Source organism: Dicentrarchus labrax, unplaced genomic scaffold (assembly GCF_905237075.1).
Source record: "Dicentrarchus labrax unplaced genomic scaffold, dlabrax2021, whole genome shotgun sequence".
NCBI lineage: Eukaryota > Metazoa > Chordata > Actinopteri > Moronidae > Dicentrarchus > Dicentrarchus labrax.
The window spans coordinates 5528574-5554968 of NW_026136709.1; the positions used below are offsets into that span (position 1 = coordinate 5528574).

Consider the following 26395-nt stretch of genomic DNA (forward strand, 5'->3'; position numbering starts at 1 on the left):
AAATGAAACCTCAAAGAGCAGCAGTGTCTTAAACATAATTTAGCGGTTAACATGGTTTTACACTTCCTCTTTGAGGCTGCCTGGAGATACTTTGAGCTCTCTAACCTCAGCTATTCCAGCTGACATGTGGGTCACATTATAATTGTGGTTTTTCGAATTAATGAAGCTGTTTTTCACTTTACTTTCACAGTGCATAAAACAGGAGGGGGAGGAGGAGGAGAGTGGCTATGAGCGAACAAGTGATACATACAAAGACCTGGTAACACTTCTGAAGAGCAGATCTCCACATTTTGCTGAGAACGCAAACAAGCAGGTACAGTGGAATACAGGCAGATGCAATCATCGTCAACACATTAAGACCTCCCTTTTTGTAGCCTTGAATTTTTGCTCTCCAAGCAAAGATGTGTGGGTGTTGAAATGCCTCTTTGTCCCATGAACAAGGTCCTTCTCTCTAAACCTCTGATTTGATCCCTGATGCTGTGTGACTCATATTCGTAAACAGAGTTAGGATTGTGTAATCAGTGTCTGTGCTGTTCCATGCTAGTGAGCTAGTGTCTGGTTGTCACTGTGTTGAAAAATTTCTGAAGCGACCTCCTCCGTGTTCCAACATCAAAACAGCAAAGCCCCATCCCACCCACCATCCACATCCTCAACACACACACACACACACACACACACACACACACACACTCATTTCCAGACACTGAAATATGCGTGATTTATTCAGTAGTGCTATTTCCTGCTTTAGTAATTTGACGACATAACAAATCGCCTCAATAATAGATTCCAGCTGCACCCAGAAAATCTGTTAATCATTTAAAAATATGATCTGTTTTTTTTTCTCACTCACACTGATGTTTGTTGGAAAATGTGGCATCATCACAGGCTCATCAAAGCCTTAAAAGACCACTCACTACTCACTGCCTGTTTTGTCTTTTCTTTGTTCTTAAAAGAGGGAAAGGCAATAAGTATATTGTTTTTAAAATAATGTTATTCTCAGCAAAATACAGTGTAAATATGATTCAGAAGAGATATTGTTTACCCACAGTGCAAATCTTGCTGTCAAAGAAGGAATCAAAAGTAAATTTTTCTTAGTAATGTCAACAAGGATTGACATGGAGAATAATTTTTCCCGATGATTTCACATAACTACAAAAGACAACAGACATATTTTTACAGAAAAATGTTTATTGAATTGTCCCAAGGGATTTCCATGCTAGGATTTATTTGTACATTGCTGTAAGTTGTCAACAATATCCATTAATGCTCAACCTTTGTTATTATCCATGCTGGATGGCAGTGTGGGTCGGCTGGTCCGCTACTTTGGTCCAGACCGAAATACCTCAAACATGGTAAACATTGTATCTACTGAACACCAGCATGTTAGCATGCTGAGATTAGCATTTAACTTAAAGCACTGCTCGCATGACGGTAGACTCTCCCTGTTTATATAGTGCACTATATTTACTCCATTTTTTGATGTCCAAATAGAGCAAAAACTCCCACAATGGAAAGAAAAAAGTAGTGTCCATGGCATGTACAACTAAGTAACATTTTGCTAACAATCCCACATTGCAATGTTCCTCATTTTATAGATGTGAAAATACACCTGACAGTAAAGACACAAAATGGTGATAATAAGTGTCCAAAATCTAACTTTAGGGCTCACAATAGAGTAAATGATTGTGTGTCTAGTACTGTATATTAGAGTAATGAATGAGTGGAGGAGGGAGTGATTGTGGACACAGCTGTGGTCTTGCTAAAATGAAATTATTAGAAGATTTTACTGCGTAGCGTACACAGTAGAATATCCCTTCCATTATATTTGTGAAGTTGGTCCATGTGACTTTTTTACAGTAGAAGATAGATCTGAAGGTGCTGTAGTAAGCAGGAATGGGGTTAGTGAAGACTTTAATAAACCAATGAGCAGTGCCAGGCTGAACCGTGTAAAAAAAAAAGACATTCAGGCTTTTATGTTTTATGACTCCTGTGTGAAGAGTGATGCCTTGAGTCTGAACCATCTAAAAATGATGGACAGCAGCAGTAAAAATTGCTGTGAACGAGTTAGTGGAGGCACAAATCATTGTCAAGGTCTTTTTCTTCTGGATTCTTTAACTCCTTTGATATGTGCCTCTCAGTGTCCTGTAACTTTAGTTTCACTCTCACTGCTGAATATTTTCTGTCTGCCTCTACGTGAGCTAATCACCTTCATATGATGGGGTCAATTTAAAAAACGCATTGCTTTGAAATTAATTTGATTGATTGCTGACGACAGCAATCAAATGCTTCAATGTGCATCCTATGTCTGAGATATTAAGTAATTGCAGTCATTCTTATGGACATGGTCCATTCCGGTTTTAATTTAACAAAGCAATAGCAGCGGTGTCTGTTAGAAACACAATCTCAAATAGCTTCGGCTCAGTTCCCTGATTGCAACGCAGAGAGCCTGAACTTGCAAGGCGATAGCCAAAGATAACAACGTCTAATCTCCAAACATATCTGCTCTTTTCCAATGTGAGGAAGCAGGTCTTTTTTAACAGTTCTATTAGATCAGACAGCCTCAATCAATTGAGCAGAGGCAGCCAAAGGAGACGACGAGGGCTGTAACACAGGGAGGAAGCAGGCTCGCCTTCTCCGTTCAGTGTTGTGGATTCGTTTTGACATCACAGCATGATTGGAAATTGGACATGCTGTGTATTTGCATGCACAAGACGCTCACTGAAAAGCAAAAAAACACCCCGATTGTAGATTTGTTTTCGTTATTCACATCCTGAAATTAATATAGACTGCCTCACTGTCATAATGAGTCAGTGGCGGCTGCGTGAATCTTGCCACTGACAGATGTTTTATGGCCACTGGCTTCGGATTTGCTGCCCTGCTGATTTTCCATCAGTATGGATCAAGTAATTAAATACAAGTCTACCCCAAACACATGTAAATAGTTGGGGTTTAGATTTTAGTAGTCAAATGCGTGGAAAAAAAGGACAAATGAAGAAATAAGAAAAGTGCTAATGATTAAATGTCACCTGCTATTAAAAGAACTGCAGGCGTCAGTCCTGCTCAACGCAGCATTTGTCTCCAGGCCTGCAGTGTTTTCTGATGCAGAAAGGCACCTGTAATAGGACTTTTTACTGTGGCATGTCAAGGAATTTGGAGTGTTCCCTTCTGTGTAAGCACATGGACTTTGTCCATTTCACATATAATAGAATTAAAGAAGGGTTGGTTAGCCTAATAAAGTCAGACTGTGGGTCTGTGGTTGGGTGAATTGACTTGTATGTTTCCAATAGCAGGTCACTTTGTGTTTTATGAAAAACAAGTCTTTGGAAAAGCGATTGGGCATGCTTGGCTCCAGCTTGTGCGTGAACACAAGCCATAGAAATACATCTTAATTCTTTTTCCCTGCCCTTAAAAATGTTGAGCCCCTAACAAACAATGACAGTCTGAGCTATTTCTGCAGAGCAGGTGTCTGTGATTAAAAACTCTCCTGCCTGCAAACCATTCATATGTGTCTTATTGGCATTCGTATATAGGTTGTAAAGTTTGGTATAAAGACCTTCAAAACTTCAACAAAAAAAAAAATATCATAACTGAATAACAGTGACACAAAGGCGTTACTTTGTCTCTGCCAAACTGCAAGGTTTTAGGTGGAGGAATGTACAGAAACAATAAACTTTTTGATATTGTTCAGCCAATTAACAGAGGGGGACCTCTTCTGTGTAAAGCTTTGGGAAAGTGTTATTTTATTCCAATGCCTCAATAATGACTGAATTGTTATGCAGGTCTGCATATTGTTGAGAAAGGGCTTTTATGTGAGTTTTATGTTTTTCATGTGTCACTGATACAGCTCTGTAGTTTTTATATGCCTCTTCTCAGAGTGAAATGGCGAACACTTTGTCAGACATTAAAACATAATGTGTCTCAAATAATGACGAGAGAGGCATCATGTCAGATGACTGGTGGAAAATGTGGCGCTCAGCTCCACAAGAAGCACAAGTGGACATCAGAATGACTATTTTGTTTTAATAAGCATCATTGAGAGAAATTTACAGCCCGAATACGTACGGTTTTACAAACGAAATTTATTGTGTATCTCACCACTAGAATTTTGGTGCGAATTGAAAGAGATCTTTTTCCTCGCTCCCCAGCCTTTGCCTTTTTCCACTTACCGACAGGATTTTGCAGCTCAAGAACTTCCATCAACACAAAAGATCCAGCATGTGGAATCGGTTGATGCGGAGGAACAAGGCCAACCCCAGAGGTCTTACGAGCAACAGGAAAAGAATGTGCATGAGAAGGCGAGACAACAGCATACGCCGAACAAGGCAGGCGGCGAGAAGAAATATGAACCATGTCCGAGATGGAAGAATCTCGGTCTCATGTCTCCAAGTGGGTATGTGATAATTCCTCTCGTAAGATGTGTCCTGAAATATCTTCAGGCTACCACGTAATGTGCATGGCGGGGATCCCTCTCGTTGAGATGAGCTTTAGATGACAGCGATGCCAAGCCCTTCGTCACACATGCTCAGTGTGTCTGCCAGCAGTCACACATTATAAAGAGATGGTTATATGGTTTATAAATTTTAGGGCAAGTTCAAATATCCCTGATTACACAATGATCTGAGTTAATAAATACGTTCACAGTGTGGAAACCCTTTCTGCCCAATTACAGACAGAAATGTTGGGAAAAAGTCTTTAAAAAAATCCCAAAAAGATCTATCACATATGGTCTTTGATTGATAAATAGATCTAGCAAGGGCTGAGCTGTTGCAGCTGTACCTTGTGATAACTATACCCATTTGAGGAGAATCTGGCTCATGATAAAAGTATCTGAATTGCTAAAAAAAAAAAATGCCTGCTGAACCCTTGTCTAGAATTGTTAAATAATGATTATGTTAGAAAAATAACCATTTTCAAAATAGAAGCAGGCATAATGACTCTTATTTCACATCATTATAGTAAAGCAGAGGAAAAGAAACCCGCTAAGAGCTCTGGAGAGGAGAAGTCTGGTGAAATACAGAAGAAAAAACTGGGACCAGGAGCCAAAAGCAAGATGAAAGCGGAATTCTCTGTGTCCTCTTTACCAGGACGTCCGTCCTCACAGAAAGTGTAAGTGTCCCGAATTAGTTCGCCTTTGTGTATGTATAATCTCTGCAGATGGAGTTACCAACTGTACACAAGATTTAGGGACTGATAAGAAGACCTAAAGGCCGTTTTACCAAACCACTGGTGACATTTGTAGTGGAAACCTGTGAATATATAATCCATAGTGCTGAACAAGAACCTATGTAAAAACCTTTTCTTCCTCCAGCTCTTGGCAGCTATAGCTCCTCAGCTGTCTCCTTAGTTGCATCTGCCAATGTACACAGACTGCTAGCGTCATAAATAATGCTAGCCACTGTTTACTGATAGCATTCTTCACTGCTCATCAGTTAGTGTAAAGGCAATAAAGACACCAGGGTGCTTTCACTCAATCACTCAGTCATGGCTGCACACCACCCAGGACAGCGTGTAGGCCTGGCAGCTTTGTGAAGGTCTTGTTCTGTGTCCATCATGTTGCTTCCTGGAAAACACTCCCTCATATCGGCTGTCTCCTTCTGATAATATGCTCCCCTGGCAATGCTATCTGTATGTACATGGGAACTGTCTCTCATCAGCCCCATTTGAATGCGTACCAAATTTCATTGCTCCACAGTGCCCAATTTTCATCGTACAGTTATCCAAGTGGCCTGAGCAACTTTAAAAAGCCATCTGCGTTTCTGTTTGCATCAATAGGCTAGCAAGGGTCTTTGCTCTGTATATGATGAAGACTCCAGTCCTCCCATGACATTATTCCAATCTTTATTTCCCTGCTGCTCGGATTCTGAGGAAGTTCAAACTTGACACTTGAATCTCAAAATCCTTAATGGGTCTCCTTGTGTGGGATGACCGGACTGTTTTTCCGTTTAATATGCAGGAAAAGAGATTTCATGATATTATATTCCATTCGTTTTGTCTGGCTGTGTATTGTGTATTTGTTACACTATCCCACACCTTTGTAGATTGTTATCTGAGGTCTAAATGCACTGTTATCTGCTTTTTGTCTGTGTAGTAAGACCCCGGCGGGAGCCGCGCCAGTGGACGCTTTCAGCGAGAGTTCATCTGAGAGTGAGGAGGAGGAAGAGCAGCCAGAGCGCCGTCCAGAGAGTAACACAGACCTGCCTTCTGAATATTGGCAGATCCAGAAACTGGTCAAGTACCTCAAGGTATGAGAATATTACCCTGCACACTGCTGTTTCCTTCCTCTGATGGATTTCAACCCAAAATAGTGATTTGTACAGAGAGCTATACTACTGCAGGCAAAGGCAGGCCACAACTGACAGGAAACAATAAAGCCCATGCTCTTTTCCATTTGTCATCTGTACAAGAATTTTGATGCCTCGTCAGAAAAACCTCTTCAGAATTGCAGTGCACGGAAAATAATATTTAGACATGGAGGTGTAGGAGAACTTGCTGCTTGGTATCACGAAAAGCTAATTTTCCAATCACATAATCCCACCTGTCTGTTTTGCCTCTATCATTATCAAGGTGCCACTCAGCAAAAAAGATGAAGTCAGATGAAATAAAGTGTAGGTTGCTGCCATTTCAAGTGGCGCTTTGTAGGAAGACACTTATTGAAGTGGTTGGCTCGGCTCGTGGATTCCTGGTTTCTGACACAGGCCTGTTTGGTTGCACATGTGAGCCAAGGCACAGGGGGAAAGAGCTGTCTGACGGCAGCAGCTGTACGCACTGTTTGCCCACACCGCAGAAGCATAAAAATGAAGCGCGCCCGTGATAGGTCTGACAGGGCATATGGTGAATATTAATGTGTCAAAACATGGAAGGAAAAGAAGAGAGGATAGAAATGCCAATGACCCAGACTGGCTGGGAATACCTCCGACCACTTGACTTCAGAGATTACCCTACCTCACTGAGTGGTCTCTATTATCTATTTATCTGGACAGTGTCATTCAGGTTATATTAAAACAGACTACGTTTACTTTATTGTGACAAGAATCTGTTTTGTTGCACGTTGCAAACCTGTCCTCTTCTATTTAACAGTAGAAACACCTTAAATGCTGCTTCAACTTAAAGAAATTGAAATGGGTTAATGTTATTTCAGTGTGTAATAATAGTCTACATTACATAGTTTGGGATTTCTTGATATTACCAACAGATTTGTGTTCTGTGGCTTGGGTACTAATCGTTCAGTAGCTCTTTTATAGAAAACACTGCTGTAAAGTTCGAATCTAGGTAGATATTTTTAGCTTAGCAAAATAGAATATAATAGAAGGAAATTCCCACTCTAAAAGTAGGCTGCTATTCATTCCCAGAAAGGAAAAAATAAGCTGTAAATGATATGAAAGAGGCAAATTCAGATAAAAAAAAAACCTCACTGGTTTGTATATTGTATACGTTTCAGCGGGACTGTGGCGTGAGCTCTTGGGTTGTGTGTGTTCCTGCTTCAACAAGATGCAGCACTGCAGTAACCAACATGTCCCAGCCTTCTATCTGTCTGGAAACCACACAGCACAGTTATTTATGGGGTTTGTCCAGTAGTCATTTTATAATATCATTACCATCAGACGCTGAAACCTACCACGAGCCAAGTTAAATATCTGTTTTATTTTAGGAGGAGATCTTTTTTTCCCCCCTTTCCCTTGCACTATAGACAGCCGTTTGTACTCTAGGAAGTTTAACACTTTCATAAAGCGACACATGGATGTTCTGTTTTGTGTTTTAATGATATTTATGTAGGAGTATTTACCTAAGGTTCCGATGTGTTTGTTTTTATACTTGTATGACTGGAGATCTGTGTCTGTAAAATGGTTACATGGTCTCTCACAAAATCCAGCATGGGGAGAAATCTGTGTCTAGCAAGCACAGATTTATACAGTATGTGTGTGTTTGTCCGGGTGTATGTATGTACAGTAACACACTGACATGGAAAACGAGTTTTAACATAGTTCTCCTTCCTTATTCCAGTCTGCAATACATCAGTGCCACAGTATAAGCAAACATTTTACCATACTTTATATTTAAGTATATATACTTACAGGCTGTATTTAGGCCATATATGGTTATATGTACAGCATATAGGCCCTCAGTGAATTATGGAAAACAGGAAACAAGACGAGGTAAGTAACAACTTTGCTTAAAAGAGCTGTTTTACTAGTCAGGACTGGATAACTTAACATACAGAGTTTAGCAACTAAGCCATAACATGTCATTTGAGTATTTTGTCTCTATTTGAATAAATACAAAATTCACCAGCTGCTATCAGTTAAGTTGGCCTGTGGCTTTCTAAACATAAACTAATTTTCATATTCTCACAGATATAAATATTGTGTCTGATATACAAGATGTTACTAGTTAACATATAAACATTCCAATATTGTGGGTTGTAAACCTTTTTATAATTAAATTTTTATAATATGTATAATATATTTTTTGCTGGGCAGATGGCCCTTTCTCATCTTTTCTGAGGAGTCACAATGAAAGGATAATTCACGAGACAGCTATTTAAAAACCGTCAGTGCAACCTTTCTTCATAGCTTTAAAATTGTGTTTATATTACTGAGTACAGGTTCTGTAGATTAACAAGCTGAGCTGGGTCCCTGACACACATGGTATTGTGTTCAGTCCTCATTAAGATTGCTCCCCCTCTGCTGGGCAGTCACAGTACTACTGCCCTGCTCCTCTCTCATGAGAACCACTCTACTAATTGCTACGCTAAAACTAACCCTGTCTCCAGCGTACGAGAGCCAGTATCAGCTCATTTTCTCAGCACAAGTGAATTTGTAGCCAATTATGTTCTAAGTAGTTAAGCATTTCTGATGCTTTTTTTAACTCAAGCGCTCAATTAAAAACAGTTAATTTTAGTGCCTGTAATAAATTTACAACATGTCTAATCCGGAAAATTTACTTACAAGAATAATTGCATCATTTCATTCTCATGAGTTAAGCAACTTCTCAATTCAAAGACCTGACTAGACGTTTGCTCAATGTGCACTGCACTCATTTTATGACAGCAAGGCCTATTAAGTGATCAAGTTTTATGTTATGGGAGATCCTATGTCAAATATGAAGCAAGGAACAACCAGTGATCATTCATTCTGTCCCTGCAGTACCTTTCCAATAATAGAGCAGGAGATTGGGTTTGTTCTTGTCATTAGTAGCCTTCCGTCTAAGTCTGCTGTAGACTGCAGAGAAGTATGAAACCTCATGCATCCTCTATAGCTCGACCTCTGCCAACTCTGCTTCTTCTCTCTTACACTGCGCTCTATGAAGCGCCGGCGGTGGCCCGAGTCCACCTGTCACCAGTCCAGCATTGCAGACATACACCCTTATGTATCTCAGCACTTATACTCAATATGCACATTTACCCCGGCTGGCATCCAAGCCAAACACAATGCTACAAAATAGTAATAAGAAAAGGACCTGAGGTCAACAGGGTATCATTGACAGCGCTGTTAACCCCGTCCCTGCTCCCACATGCTGAGTGCTGTGATTTATAGGCCTGGAGTGGCTCAGCTCAGGCAGGGCAGTCTGTGTCTGTAGGACCCAGTCTGCTGCTCCAGAGGAACCAGACTAGAATAAGACCTCCATTCAGTAGTACGAAGGCATCAGCTATTTAGTAGCTCAGGCTGAGACACCTGCAGTAAAGGAAGAGACAAAATGCGTAAAGCATCTTTAAGTGTCTGATATCGAGTTTACCTCATGAATGGAATTTGATCCCTCACACTGCTTAATCTCTCTAAAATCCATTTTTGATTATGTCATTTCATCAGACAAGGGGATAAAGTATTTATACAACTGCCTTTAATCATTATTAGATGAGCTGCCATACAAACTGCTGATTACCGAGTATTATCTATCTAAATAGCATGTTGCAAATTCCAGTGTGATCCTTCTATAAATTCTCTTAATGGGATGTGTTATTGTAGAGGTGACTGCAGTTGCATAGGTTTTGCAATTTAGAGATATGTTTGCCATATACCCTGTCATTAGATATTCACTAAGCCTTAAAAGGTTTATTTCTTTTCACCTTTTTTGCATTATGATTTATATGTATTTTCTATCCACGCTAGCTTTGTGGCTGTATGGATGTCAGTTTGTTGGTGTATCTGACTTTGGTCCAGACTTACACACAGTATCTCAATAACTGTTGGATGGATGAAATTTTGCACAGACGTTCATAGTCCCAAGAGCAGGAATCTGGCTGACTTTGGTGATCCTTTGACTTTTCCTCTAGCGCCACTATTAGGTTGGCATGTTTGGTTCAGAGTTATTAGCTATTAGATGGATTGCTGCAAAAGTTGCTACAGATATTCAAGACTGACTCTGGATTACTGACCATTCCTCTACCACCATTAACAGTTCAATGTTTTGATCCACCAGATGGACTAACTGGCACAAAACTTTGTTCAGTCATTCATGGTTTCCAGACGATAAATCCTAATCACTTTGATGATGCCCTGACTGCTAAACCAGTATGGTGAACCTAGTAAATATTACCAGCCTGTTAGCATGCTGGTGACAACATTTATCTCAAGTACAGCCTTACAGAGCGGCTAGCATGGCTGTAGACTTCTAAGGCCTTTAACGTGCAGCAGTTGTCCTGAAACCGCCTACTTGTAGGAGCATTCTCCTAAAAAAGCAAAGCAATTTTAAAAGCAGCTGCTGCCGCTATGGTCCAAAGCTGTGGTGATAGGCAGGTGCACGTACAAAAAGATTTTTACATATCTGGATAATTTACCTGTTATCTGAAGTCTGGTAGAAATGTTTTCCCAGGCCCAGTTTTTCTTTTGGTTGTCCTTATAGGTAGCTAGTGCCATTTTATACAACTTTGGGTATTCAGATACCAGCTTTATCAGCTCCTCCATCGCTCTTTTTTCTGACCCATGATGCCCATCCGCTTCTGGTGGATTGGTTGCGCCAGGCGGTTACCACCAGAAGTTCAGCACTGTGAACTTTGGCCAGCAAAACTAACTCACTTCATACCCCCACCACCGTGATTGAAACTGCTTGTTTCTGCTTGTGAAATTTACCAAGAGAGTCATCACTGCTGTTAGCAGTAGCAAATATCTTGACTGATAAACTTGGGTTTATGAAACAGACCATAAAGATTTAGAATATTCCCCATATTTAAAAGGAAAATTAAAAGAAAAATGTTGTATTGGTATTACATACTGACTATTGAAATGCCAAGCCAGTAGGTCATAGCACACAGTTAATATTTCCCCACCAAGATAGCGCACAGATATTAAACTACTTTTTGAATTTCTTGTTCCAAGGTCGAATAGTGGTTGAATTGGTTCCACTTTGAGCATCTGCCCCTATCATGCTCAGAGAGTCAAAGATCTTTCACCATAAAAGATTGTCAGATGTTGTCAATGTTTTAAAGAATGTCGACAATACTTCAAGACCAAAGCTAACAAAAATGAAAGCACATGATCTGTTTTCTGTTCTCCCAGCTATCACTCCTAAACATAGCTTTTTTCGTTGTTTTTACAAGGTATGAACCTCGCCTGCTGAATCCTTTGAAGAGTGAGAATGGAGGAGACAAAGGAAGCAGTAGATCCACTGCTGTTAATGGGCAAATGGTTCACATTTAGGCTAGCATCATGATATGGAGAACACATGTGGCAGTTATCCTGCTGTGTCAGAGCACTGCTTTGTGAGGGAGATATGATCAAACACCACTTGAGACTGTGGTATAGGCCTACACTGATGAGCCGGCCCCTCCAACAGCTGCATGAAACAGATTACTGCCCCAGCCTTCTATATAGTGATTTTATACTTATATGGGTAGCTGATAGCAGGACATGCTATATTCTTATGTTTAGTTGAAGTAATGTATTTAGGATGGGCCTGAAGTCTCAAATTGTTTGCGAAGTGTGCAACTAATAAAAGCTTATGAAGCTTGGAACGGCCTTGAATCCACTAGATGAGAAATCTATCTGTAGCACATTTAAACCACTGCAAAAAAAGGAATAATATTTGATTGTTCACTTGCCAGGAGATTTTGGACTGTGGACGCTTCAGTGTCACATATCAAAGCCATGTAGCAGGTCTAGTATTACAGCAGCTAACTGTTGCATTTTCGTGCCATGAGCTTCTGTTTTATCTGACTACTGATTTTTTTTTCTCTTTCTCGTGATCAAAACCATTGCATGTCAACAAAGTTTGTTATGCAATTGCATACGATACAGACTAAATATGGTAATATGAAAAAAAAACACCATTGTTGCCTGCCTGGATGGTATCTCAAAGCATCAACCCTAAGACTGGTATTTTAAGTGCCATAATGCTGTCAGCATCCATCCACAGCTAGGACATTATGTGGATTTATGCATGAGAACAATTGGAAAAATAGACAAGTCACATATGTCAGCATCTGACCACACACGCCCAATTTTAAATCTCTGTATTGTTTTTTTGTCAACACATTGTAGTTAAGTGGCTATAAAACCTAATCAGTTTTCTGCCCTGTGTGTGTAGAGGGGCTTGTATTTAAATCAAAGTACAGATTTTCTCCCCTCCAAGCACTTGTTGACTTAGTAGTGTTGTAGTTACTGCTAATCGCTGTGGGTGTAGGTCTAAAATAATATGTGTATATAGCAACTGTCAAAACATATTCTGCTTTTGAAACGCTAACTCATCATTAGCTTCAGGGTTACAGTGCTAATAGTCTTCTTTTTCATTTTAGGGGCAGTATCTAATGGTTCCTGGGCTTGGCACTGTTGTCAGAGCTCAGTGCTCTGTGAGCAAATAATTTCTTCCCATCAGTGTTTACCACCACAAAGCTAAACACTTAGCAGGCTGTGGTATAAACAAAACAACCCCAGCAGGAGTGATATTTAGGGGGGGAAACAACAGAGGGAGAGGGAGGTTTGTGTCTTCCCTTTTCCAAATGTCTGCGTAATGTTTCATTTTCTCCCCCTCTCTTTCCTTTTTGTCTCTCTTTTTCATTCATTCATGTTTGGCATTATTATTACAGGGAGGGGACCAGACGGCCACTGTGCTCACTCTGTGCGCCATGATGGACTTTAATTTGATGCAGGAGACGTGCCAACTGGCCATCCGGGATGTAGGTGGCCTTGAAGTCCTCATTAACTTGCTGGATACAGATGAAGTCAAATGCAAAGTGAGTAGCTGTGCCAAAGCTGGACCTGGATGGCCTGCAGGCATAAACAGAGCCGGCCGTGTGTGCCAGCCTGTGTTTTAGTTACAGAAACACTAGTGCTGAATAGAAAGCGTGCCTTTAAAGACACAGGGTAGCAATTATTCTCCAGTGGGCCTAATGACGTGTGGGTGCTTTCTAACCCGATTTTATTACGGCTTTTTGTCTTCTCTATTTTTAGTAGAAATGCGGGTGAATGTTTGGCTACTAGATATCGCTGTATGTACTCTTACTACAGATGGAGGCCTCATGTTGGCATACACACGACAGTTTCTTTTCCATAAAACAAATCTATCATTTTTAGAATATTTTACTGTGTGTGTGGTTTTAGATTGGATCTCTGAAAATCCTGCGAAAGATCAGTCACAATGTGCAAATCCGTCGAGCCATTGTCGACATGGGAGGCCTGCAGAGTATCGTGAAGATTCTGGACTCGCCAGTCAAGGACCTCAAGGCCTTAGCTGCTGAGACCGTTGCTAATGTGGCCAGGTTCCGCAGAGCAAGGAGAACCGTCAGGCAATATGGCGGTATCAAAAAACTGGTGAGTATGAAAAATGGATTTAAAAAGTCTCCTTAAAGTGCAGTAGAAGAGAAAACTGCAGACCAGAACCTGATCTTTCTGTATTTGTGTTAATGGTGGCAGATTTTCCATTAAAACACTTGACTCCGTCAGCTAGTTTGTGATTTAGTACAAACTTTTTGTACTAAACTACAGCCACGTTGGAACCCTTGGAAAAACAGGATGCTGTCTTCTTCCAATGTGATCCACATATTACCATTACTATTTAGTTTCAAGTGTAAAACACATATCCAGACTTTCCTGAACTACGTTTTGATGCACAGCAAATAAATCACCCATTCATGTCCTTTTCACACTGTATGCAATTGCCAGATCAAGGAATCAAGGGATAGAGGACATTTATTTATCATTTTACATACATGAAGGTTTGCAGTTTCTTCATTGTACACATATAGAAATGCTAATTAAATTCATAGAATAACACAGAAAATAAAACCAATATGATACAACCAATATATAATTATAATTAACCAATAGATACAGTTACTTATATACATACATGTATACACACAGGAATAAAAAAAGGATAGTGGCCCATCCATCCTTTTTCACCAAGTTTTTGAAAACAGCAGTGGGTGCTGGGGTAAAAACAGATAGAATGTCCCCGACATCCTCTGACCTGTATTCATGTTTGTTGACAGAGGGACCTGTGATTAAAGCCTCCGTGCCTTGTATATTTTCCTCAGCCCCAAATCGGATGTTCTCATGTGCAAGTCACTCACGGAGGCAGATTAATTTCACGCTATGCTATAAGACCACCTTTGAACTGTGCTGTGTGTAATAGCTTTGCCTGCTCTGTCTCACTGGCCAGGAACTATGGATTATAACACTGAATGATGGCCATAAACCGTCACACTGGGCTTTTCAGACCTAACATCAACATCTATTCTGACAGTTTTCCACTCCTAGCATCTCTGGCTTTTTCATCCTTGCAGACCCAGTGGTAATAGAATTTTAATTACACCCTTAATCACAGCCAGCAACTTGCTATTCCCATCTGGAACCGTCCATTATCACTCCAATCCTGCAAGCAAACTTTTCAGAGTCCTTGAATTTATGCGTGTGTGGAAGTTTCCTGCTTAGACACGTGTGGCCTTGTCTGCTTGTTTGCATACATTTTCATGTTCTGTTTATCCACACTTAAGTCTGGGTCCCTTGTCTCTCCTCTCAGGTGAAGCTGCTGCACTGTGTCCCTAATTTAGCCAGCCTGACTGCTAACCAGGCGAAGGATGTAGAGGTGGCTCGCTGTGGCGCTCTGGCACTGTGGAGCTGCAGCAAGAGTACCAAGAACAAGGGGGCCATCCGTAAGGCCGGGGGTGTCCCTTTGCTGGGACGCCTGCTCAAGTCTCCACATGAGAACATGCTTATTCCAGTGGTGGGCACCCTGCAGGAGTGTGCCTCAGAGGTGAATGGGGAACCACATACTGGATATTGTACTTAATGTGGCCGCACACACAAGCTATCTGTTTGATAAAACCTTCAAGTCTGATTCTATAAGACATGAAAATGACAAAACAAATATATCCTGTAAATAATGTTGATGATGATTTTATCTTTATAGGATGAGGCTGGTGATATTCCAATTTTTGAAAGTCCAAAACCAACAATGAATTAGTCTTATTTACAAGTAATGTTTATATCCAATGGTATATCTATGTCTTTATCATAAAAATTTACAAAAATGTAAAACATTTAAGGGTGGAAAATAAATAGAAAAGTATGAAACCATATGAAACTGATGAGAAATATAGTACCCAAACATTTGTGACATAACTTTAGATCAATTCATGTTGTTCATGTGGTCTGTTAAATTACTGCAGGAGAGCTACAGGATTGCCATTCAGAATGAGGGCATGATCAAGGATTTGGTCAAAAACCTAAGCAGCGACAACGATGAGCTACAAATGCATTGTGCCAGTGCAATCTTCAAGGTACCTGTTCTCCACACATCTGCCCCTTTCTTACGCATAATCTATAGAAAAAATGAGTGAAATAGTTTTTTTGAAGACTTCTTTGTCTCCTAATTCGACCCAGCCTGTAGAGGAATTAATGTAGATCACGACCCTCTCTTTTTTCCTTCCAGTGTGCGCAAGACAAACAAACTCGCGACCTGGTGCGTGAGTACAAAGGTCTGCAGCCCCTGGTTTCACTGCTGAGCAAGGCGAACAACAAGCAGCTCCTGGCCGCTGCCACCGGGGCCATCTGGAAGTGTTCCATCAGTATGGAGAATGTGGCTAAGTATGCCGGGACTCACCTTATTACCTCTCATCAGCACACATGACCTCACACACACATTTACAGGCACACAAACTTAACATAGCTGAAATACAGAAACGCATTGTAGCCATATTTTGGGGTGTGTGACTATGTGTGGGTAATGAGTGGTAACAGATTAATATGACTTTGACGAATCACTCAGTATGCAAAAGGGCTGCAATCTAATGAGCCTCATTGTAAAAGGGGCCAACTAGCAATTGGGAATTTCACCCACATGTGCCCATAACTTGGAAAATATGTTTGCTAAGATGACGTGGTTAACAGCAGTCTTACAGTATGTGAATGCAGAACACCAGTGAGGGGTTCAACTGACTTGCGTGCATTATGGTCGTCATGCCATCATCACATATGTTACTTTTATGGGTGGGGGGGCTCTTATTCATTCATTACCAGCTGTGTCACTTTTTCCACTCACATGCTGTTGTCATATCTCCCTTTCCTTTACCATTGTTTCTAGGTTGAAGTGATTATTTTGCGTAAAATGTAAAGTTTTTGCACGGATTCTATTAGCTCTGATCTTTTATGTGAGTGTTTGCCGCTAGATTTCAGCCTTTTCCACCGTTAACAAAGGCTGAAGTCAGCGTGCTGATTTTATAGACTCCAGTGATGTGTTAGTCAAAGCCTTTTCGTATTGAACCAAATGTAGGCATACTGAAAGAATCAGCCTTCAGACGGTGATTTTCTAATGTCAGAAGACGCAGGCTGACAGAGCCTTTAATCATTTGTCATGTAAGGCAGGAGGTTTATTTAAGTGTCATTTAGCCTGGTTCCTACAGCAGTGACATTTCTGGATTGGTTTTTGACTTGTACTTCAGTGTCAAATGATTTTTAAGTCAGTAATTTTCCCTCTAAAATAAATAATGCCCAGAGACCGTGCCCTGGCAGCCCCATACATTTCCACTAGTGCGCCCTTGAAAGAATGATTTAGCTGTATTTATTTTCTTATTCAGTGCAAGGCTGGGGACATAATATGTAACCCACATGCAGTAATTTAATACCTTGGTAACATATTAATCAATTCAAAGCCTATTCTCTCAAGTGTAGCCACGGAAACCGATAAGACATTGTCTTTTAATCATTTTCATGATAAAGAGTATTTTTGAAGTTTTTAGCTTTTTGCTGAGGTGAGATGACGTGAAAATGCCTTTCTTCTGACTCAGAAATCCCATATAGTTCAAATTGCAGTGGGGATTCTAAAAATAACATGAAAAAGGAGCAGTAGCACTCAGAAGGATCTTTCTTCACTTCATATATCATAACTGACAGAATGATATCCTGCATTTAAAGTCTAAGTTAAGTCCTCCCAACTGGAACTGAGTGTCTGCTGCCACATCGAGTTAAGTGAGGATTCCTTTACAGGAGCCGAGGAATGACAATAACATTCTTTTCAGGCAAGATGGACAGATCAATGTCTATTATACCCAAGTCATGAAAGAAAATTAAATTGATTTAAATCGATTTAAATGATATCATTTAATGATTAAAGATACTGGTATGGTTATTACTCTATAGACAGACAGTTCTGTTTTCATAGTAGAAAATCAAGCTGGCTTCTTGATAATTTTCTATCAAAAAAGTCTTGAAAAAACAACAAAATTGGCGCTGATTGAGAACCCTTTTGACTGCAGCTTGGCGCAATGATAAAACAAGTTAACTGCACTGGCCGTGAGTAATGTGGCAGCTTAATACACTTGCTGCCAGTACAGGCGCTCTGCCATATGTAATGACTTGTCACACACAATGTAAAACACTTATATTACTACTGATAATAACAATAATAGAAATAATTATAATGATGCCATTAATCACATGTAAACCACATTTAGTGACACTTCATTTACAAACACTAAATTTAACATGTCACAAAGGTATCTTTGATTACTAAAGGGCCATAATATGAATAGTGCTAGAGCTCTCATTTCATGGTTTCTTTCCTGTGTGTGTTATGTTTTATTTTGTTTTTTGGACGATGTGGGCAGCTGGGTGTGAACGAAGGTGAAAATTGGCCACCTCTTCAGGAGGAAACCAGCATGATGCACAGCAAATGTTTTTAATGCACACTTGAATGTGTAAGTGGATCTGTTTTTTCATACTCTCTCCGGCTTATTTGAATCACTTAAAATGTCTAGGTCAGGCAAAAGCTTGGAGTGAAGTGACCGAGCCATTACTGTCAAAAAGGAAAGGCTGCTAATGGTAACAGGGTTTTAGGGGCATGCGCTCATTTCAGAATCAATCACAGGCTGAGTGCTGTACCGAAATGAAAATCATTTTGGAATATGTTTTGCTACAGCAATAATGAGAGGCAGAGTGTGGACTTTTTTCACTTTTCTTTCATTAAGTACATGGTCAAATGAAACAGACCTTGTTGCCCATTGCAAACAACATGATTTTTTTCTTTTATGTGACTGATGGTTTGCATGGTCTGGACAGTATAGAGGTCGGGGGACCTCCACTCAAGACAAGTAGCCGCATATGTTAGCCATTTTCCTGATTAATGATGCATCAAAATGAGACATGATTGATGACGTGAAATATAATTACCTTCATAACTTAAGTGTGTTTGTTTAAAGACCACATAAGCTTATGTTTTTCGTAGGACTTCCAATATTACAGAGAGGGCTATACTTAGGTTAAGCGAATGTGTGCTAGAAAAATGCCTTTGTAAATGTCCTGCTTGGAAACATAATTTTTTTTCAGATTTATGGATGCATTGATATGTGGCCCCTTGAGCCTGTATGCTGAGGTGTTATGGACACACAAAAATGCTGTAAAAAAGCCTTAACAAAAGAGTGAGGGAATAACTTTGCAATGGAAAGTCATGACTGCCAAGTCTCGGACTGTATTTGCCAGCGCAGTAATGTTTGGGGTCAAGATTGTGGGGTTCGCTTCCAATTACTGACTACCCCTCCATCTTACCTCTGTTCCAGCCCTATGATGAGCACACCATAATTGCTCCTCCAAATGATACTTCTCCTTGCCTCACAAAAGTGCTGTGCTCACCCAAGTTATTCACTGCTCTGCTGCTTCCTTTCAAATGAAACAGATCAGTGTGTCTGTTAAATTTCAGGTTGAACAAGCAACTTTCTCTCTCTCTTCATGGTCATTGCTAAGCATCTCTGGGTCCCTGAAATGTCTTACTTTTATTCTAGCCTTCCTATAAACCCTATTTAGTGTAAAAGGCAGCATTTAGGCTTTCTGCACTTAGTTGAATGTGTGACTAGTGTAGAAGGATGAGAAAAGGGAAAAGGCAGGCAATCAATCATAAGAATCTACTGCACAGAAGCCCCACTGTGGTTCCTGTGTCTTCTGACAGGCTTTAATAAGCTTCCCATTGTGCGGAGCCTTGTGTTTGCAGTAGAAGCTGCTTCAGGCAGTAGCAGTGTAATGCTACTCTTGCCATCATGTAATTACTTCAGCTGGGATTGGCTTAACAAAAATAGGCACGACTTACCGTTCATTTATCAAAAGTTATGTCTGTGATTACAAGATAATTCTACTGTAGTCGACTGCAGATGACACTTCAGCGATGGGTATTGGAAAACCATTGCTTTTCTTTATGGTGAATTTCACTGAAGTTAACTTTGGCAGCTACTCTGTTCATTAGCAGTGTTTTCACTTGCAAGAATAGGCTGTGTGTCAGTGGACCCTGACCAAAACCAAATGACCTTGGCCATCTACAATAGCTTACGGACCATGATGCCAGCAACCGTAACTGTGAATAAAAACAGTCGTAGAACTTAACTGTACATCAGAGGTTTGTTGAGGTTTTTTGAAACCGCATTATATCCCTTTTAAATGTTTACTATAGTTTACCACTCTATAGCATTGGCAAACAAGGCAAAATCACAGCAAAAGAGGGAGGGAGAGATTCCAAGCCACAGCAAAGCTTTGGTTATGCAAAGTACGTACAAGGGACAACTGTGAGCAGCCGTGGGAAAACTGCCTGCTGGGTTACAGTAAGAGATCTATGCCCATGTGGCTGCGTGCACTGTAGCTGCTACCTGTCACTTAGACAACTAGTCACGCTAGTGGTGTGGCTCTAGGGATGGCAATGTTGTCGGCCTGTCGGGCTGACTGAAATATCTCAACAGCTATTGGATGGATTGCCATAAAGGGTTTTAGAGACATTTAGGCCTGGGACGATATGAAAATTTCATGTCACGGTAATTCTGGCCAAAATAATTGCAGTTCACAATATTATTGAGATAATCATCAACATTAAATGTGCTAATCCTCTGACTTTTCATCTATCACCACGGTCAAAGTTTACACTAAATTTGGTACGGACATTCATGGTTCTCAGGGGATGTATCCTAAAAATATTTGTGATTCCCCCAACTCTTCATATAGCGCCACAATGAGGTTGACATTTTGTAGATTTGAATGAAATGTCTCCACAACTATTGGTTGGATTGCCATGAAATTTTAATTAAATAATAAATAAATAAATCTTAACTTTTTCTCTTGCACCATCATCAGGTCAAGTTTATGACCAAACACCCGCCAAACTAATGACATTCTTAGTGCTATTTAGCAAATGTTAGCATGCTAACACGTTAAACTAAGATGCGTTTAGCACAAAGCACTACTATGTACTATGAACGTATCGTGACGTCACGATTGGTTTGTGGAGTACCGTTTTGAAGCCTTTGAGTTCGCCATTTTGGCCGTCAGCAGTTAAACAGCCAGCAGAGGTGCTGCTCAATTTTGACTCGTCCGTAGTGGCAAACAATTGTGGCTCACCTGGTAACATCTCGTATTATAGCTAAAGAGTACACAGTGTTTGTGAAACGTTGTTAAATGAGAAATAGGCAACGCAGTAACAGAATCTTGCTTCGTTTTTGATCAGCCCTGCCTAGTTTGACAGTTTGAGCTGTCAGCGACATAAGAAGCAGCCTGAATGGAAGACACTAGCAGGCATTCGCTCAGACGTTACCTGGTCAGGAGACATCTTCGGAGTCTATCTTTGCCTGTTCGATGTCCGACGCTTCCATCCTACTGAACATGTACCGGTATACAGGGGGGAGGGGATCAGGCTGTGAGTGCAGAGACGCAGAGCTGTATATAGAGACGGCTCTGGTGAGTGGTATTTACGACAGTTAACGTTAAATACAAGTTCTCTGCAGCGACTCTAGGGGTAGCTGTTTGACAAAACTGGAAAACTGCATAGTATGCTTTTAAGACACGTCCGCATTGGCTTCAAGCTCTGTCCATTATATATACTGTTAATGGTACAGCCTCTCTAACCCGCTAAACTAAGTGAATAAGTGAACTGTGTGAACATGGTAACCATTACACCTGCTTGCTGCATTTTAGCAGTGTCATTGTGAGCATGTTAGCATTTAGCTCAATGTAAAGCCAGTCATTAATATGATGCCGGTCCTCTTCCTCTTCTCCTCCCTTGAAAGGTTTCAGGAGTACAAAGCCCTGGAGACCCTGGTTCGCCTGCTGACAAATCAGCCTGAAGAAGTTCTGGTAAATGTAGTGGGAGCCCTTGGAGAATTTGCCCAGATACCTGCGAACAAGGCCACCATCCGCAAGTGTGGAGGCATCAAGTCACTAGTTGACCTGCTCACGGGAACAAATCAGGCATGTTGAATTTTATTCTGCTGCATAAAGGGGTCATCTCATCTTTAAAACATGCTCCTGTATTGATTCGTGTACTTTTTATTTATGTCATTTAACCAGGCGCTGCTTGTGAATGTGACCAAGGCAGTGGGCGCCTGTGCCACCGATAAGGATAACATGGCGTAAGTCTCCCTCTCTTCCAGGGCATCCAACCAGCTAACCTGGTCTTTGACATTTAGAGTACAGTTTACACAGGGCAAACAGCCCCATGTGAGGTGTCTTTTAAAATGTGATTTGTGGCTTACTCACTGTCATTACTGAATTAGCTCCAAACACATATTCTTGGCCGTGTACTGATGTCATATGTTATGAGAAGGGAATGACACCAGTCCCAGGATCCAAACACAGTATCATTAAACTGTCATGGGCTGATGCTTAAAGAAATCTATGTTCTTTTAATTTGTAATTATGCAGGTGCTTTTCCCTTTCATCCCCAGCTTAATGACAGATTTTAAAAGCTTTGTTTATTGTACCTGCTGTGATAAATATGGTTGTGGTTTAATTCCCAGTGCTTTACTCTAACTTTGTGGTCACTGTCAGGACTTGAGCCGGTCAGACGAACATACCTAAAGCCTTACCCTGTCCAAGACTACATGGCTGGGAAAACACAGTGAACCACAGTCCAGAGCAGACTTTTGTTCTGCGTTCATTTAACCTCACCCTCAATACTGCAGAATATTGTGGAGCTTCCATCTGTGCCTCGTTGCTTTTACAAGGCTGTTATAGACTACAAGACCATTCTTAATTAGCACTGGACACAAATACAACTTAATGACCGACTTTACATTGTTATTTAGCTGTTAATGCTATCATATGAGCCTATTACATTTGTTTGGAGGAAAAAAACCAAAGGGTTCAATAAAAAGTGAAGCATGTCTGTCTAACTGTGGTAAACTTCACACAAGCGGAGAAGTGTTTTGCATTGGTTCATCGTGTTCTCCATGTTTTCTCACGGTGTGTATATTTAGGCCAGACTTTGTAATTTTTCAGCCTTCACACATAGCTGTAAACAGAAAGTTCTTATTTCAGCAGCCGCTTTTTGTATGTTTTGTGGCGGTGGCTTATTTTGAGACATGTATGTGTACAGTAGTTTGCTGAGCAATTAACATAACTCACATTTGATTGTTTCCTGCTCCAAACCAACACTGCTGGAGCTGTTTTTCAGCTTCCCCATGATTAGATGGTGTTTGGCCAGCTAACAAATATGATGATGATGTATGCATGATACCACACAGTTAGCTACAACATTCTTGTCAGTTAACATGACTTAATTTAACCAACAGAATTTTTTTTTTTTCTCAAAAAAACCCCCAAACAACTTCTGTTGATCAGCGCAATCATTCTCTCATCATTCTGATCCAGGTCATCCATAACTACTGAAAGCCCAAAACAAACACTGATCACTTTCAAGTTTTCCATGAAATACTCATATGTTTGTTTTCATTCTCAACCAGTAGGCAGTGTGTGGTTAATGACATAGCACTTCCTCCAATGAATCCTGTGTAGCTACAAGAGTGAACACACGTTGTTTAATGCCTCCAGGGTTTGTGGTCTCCTCCTCTAATCCATCACTGTCAGCTGCAACTTCATTGCTAATCTGTTTCATACCTGCTTCATAGGAAGACGGAGCTGTTTTGGCGGATGATATGACGCTTCACTTTTGTTTTTGGTCCGGATTTAAGAGGCCCCGCAGACTGCGATCTGATGTTATGATCCCTCTAGACTGATTTATGTGCAAACGGAAGACAGATGGCGCAGGGGACGTCCCTGATGAGTGTTCGCTCGTTGCCAGTCACGGAGATACTGTGATTAGGGAGTGTTTAAGTAATTATGACAGCATTCAATGTCGGCCTTGTTGGTGGAAGCACACATGGGGAACACGTTACATGTTATTTATACCAGACAACGGGTGCACTGTGGCGTAATTCTTCGGGTTCCCAGACCCTGACTGCAGTTTTGACTACAGTCATGTATACGACATGAAATACAGCTCATGCCTAAGTAAACTTCACTCAGACTCTATGAAATATAGAGCGACCTGTCTCTGGCTCTGTTTGATTTGGAAAGAGGTCCTCCTTTTGGCTCTGCTTGAAAAACAAGCCACCAACATAAAGTGTAAGTTTGTCTCAGTTTCTATTTATAAATCCATGTATGAAGCACCATACACAGATGTATGCGAGTTAACCTCTGGCCCTAGCATCGCAGAGCTTTTCCGTTGAGAGCGATTTGAGTGAGCAGACAGTGGGTGGGTTTCAGGCTTGGAGAGGAACTGAGCAGGACTGAAGGCGAGTTGTGATGAAAAGCCAATGTTGAAATCGATAGATGCTTTGATCCTACTTGGCTATAGTTGTGTTTAGCCTGCGGCTGGCCAGGACACCACAGCCAGAGAAACAAACATGATCAGTTGCACTCTTAAATCTTTCAAGCAGAAAATTATGCTTAATGAAAGATCTGATTGAAATCACAACACTTTTTTCAGTCTAGCTTATTATTTCCTTGTTCATTCCTTTTTTTTTTTTTTCCTTACGCTACTTTTCTGTCTCTCTCTCCCAACAGAATCATTGACCAGCTTGATGGAGTCCGCCTGGTGTGGTCCTTACTGAAAAACCCCAGTGCAGATGTTCAGTCTAGTGCTGCATGGGCCCTTTGTCCATGCATTCAGAATGCAAAGGTAGAGTACAGTGAAGTACATTTGTCTTCTGCCTCAGCTCTCAAACTGTGCGAGTGAAGCACACCAAAGGCACATAGATAGCCTCTAAATCAAAGAGGTCTGCAGAGTTTTCAGAAAACTGTTCACTGTTCACAAAACAGAGGCCTGCTTATATCACCATGCTCGTCTCCTAACCTCTCCCACCAACCTACTGCTGGGAGGTTAGCAGGGGCAGAGTTGTGTCAGAGGAGGCTTACATGAACCTCAGGCTAATATGAAGCAGAGAAGCTTCCTTGGCACACTGGGATTTGTGAATTGGGACGCAGGCAGGGAGAAAGACTGAGTAATATCCTGTGGCATGGCCTCTGATTTCTCAGCTGAAAATCTTCCCTCAGCATGCTGCTAGTTACAGAAGCACACCATCCATGCATAGGGTACCAAAGATTTTCTGTGAACGCACTTCTCCAAGTAAAATGCTGCACAAATGCCTTGCAAAAGAACCCACAACATGGCCATGAATATTACTAATATAATTTTAGATATAAATATGCATAAAATTAAATTAAAAGTTTGGAGATAGATCTTCTTTAATGAACCAATTTTACACATCAAAGTCAGTTTAAAGGTATTGGGGAGTACTCCTGCATGTGAAAAATAATATATATGTATGTCTTTAGTGTCTGCATGGAGCTGTGTAAAGTCTGATGAAATAGCCTTGAGTCAGCATTAGCTTACCAGACATCTGTAGCACACTCTTCATCTCTGCTCGAGGTTAGCAGCTCAGGCAACATATGCCACTACTAGCATAATACACTTGAATCTCTGACCGAACGGTTGGTGGTTGAGTTGCATTGTGGGTAATGTAGGTGGCAGGTTTTGGCAAGGAAGGAGAAACTGGAATGGAATAAAATCTATTTTGATACAGTTTGAAGTATGAGTCAGACAATTTCATAGGAGTGCAATGCTAATGCTACTACTCTTATGAGCTCCTTGAGGCCATCGTCACAGGCCTTTAGCATACATGTTTCACAGCAGTGTTGTCAGTCAACTCTAATTTCAGTTACACATCAGCAGGGCTTTGATCCCAGAACTTGTATCATTTCTAGCTACAAACGTAATGTTGCTCTATTAGATTATCGCTGTGATTAAGGTTAACAGCTTGTCAGTGGGAGAATCTGGTTAAGCTTAAACAGATATATTGGGCCCAGGCAGGTGTCTTGGGGGGTGAGGCCCTTTTTTTTTTTTTGCTGGCTGGAATTTCTCCGGCCCACGAGTGTAGCGAAAATGATGCATGGCAACCATATGGAGGGAGAAAGGGGACTGCGGACCCACTATTGAGCGCTAACAAAGTTTGACAATGTTTGTCTGGACGTCAGCTTGCCAATTTTGAGGGAAATTCATGAACATGCTTTTTGGGTGATTTTTCTGGGACAGGGGCAATGACGAGAGCTAAATAGTGCTCTTTGCCCATTGAGTTGAGGAACCTGATACAGCTGCTTCGGTGCAGTCGTTATTTAGATAAAAACCCCATGTGGTTTGAGTTAGCAGTTCCATAGCGGATTTATGAGAGAGCTGTGGTATAAATGCATCTGCTGGATGCTCCATACAGTATTTCTGCCCCTCACAGACAGACACTGTGCTCTATGCCCACAGGTCCACAACTTAAACTCACTTAGTACCATACCAGTACTGTAAAGACTTAAGTAGTGAATCATTCAATTATTTCTGTTCTCCAATCAAGGAAGTAGAACCCTCCCAGTCACATGTAATGGGGTGTATCATTAATTTGCCTGGATGCAGAGGCACATTTAAATGCTTGATTTATTTTTCCTTTACATAGTAGCCATGTATGGTATAGAGGCCTGATTACTCCAGAGAAGGGGTCAGGGCACGCTTCTGCCATTCTGAGCTTGGCTTGCTCCCCTCAGCTTGAGATCACGCACAGCAGATAATGTGTTTTCTATTTCATTTCATCCTGGGTAAGAGGAGGGGAGAGAGTGAGAGAGAGGATAGCGAGAAAGGCCTTTCCGTGTGCAGCCTCATAATGTTGCGGTTTTCA

General features: G+C 40.9%; 1 protein-coding gene across 1 annotated transcript in view; it reads left to right on the top strand.

The window, feature by feature from the left end:
- The window catches only part of odad2 (outer dynein arm docking complex subunit 2), a 39975-nt gene that overhangs the window by 5160 nt on the left and 8420 nt on the right, over nucleotides 1–26395 (top strand). The window contains exons 7-18 of the mRNA XM_051411246.1: nucleotides 191–313; nucleotides 4173–4390; nucleotides 4957–5106; nucleotides 6089–6242; nucleotides 13019–13165; nucleotides 13533–13742; nucleotides 14953–15186; nucleotides 15602–15712; nucleotides 15865–16019; nucleotides 21467–21647; nucleotides 21747–21808; nucleotides 24243–24357. Of these exons, the coding sequence (XP_051267206.1) occupies nucleotides 191–313; nucleotides 4173–4390; nucleotides 4957–5106; nucleotides 6089–6242; nucleotides 13019–13165; nucleotides 13533–13742; nucleotides 14953–15186; nucleotides 15602–15712; nucleotides 15865–16019; nucleotides 21467–21647; nucleotides 21747–21808; nucleotides 24243–24357 (1860 nt within the window). The remainder of the gene's footprint in view (nucleotides 1–190; nucleotides 314–4172; nucleotides 4391–4956; nucleotides 5107–6088; nucleotides 6243–13018; nucleotides 13166–13532; nucleotides 13743–14952; nucleotides 15187–15601; nucleotides 15713–15864; nucleotides 16020–21466; nucleotides 21648–21746; nucleotides 21809–24242; nucleotides 24358–26395) is intronic.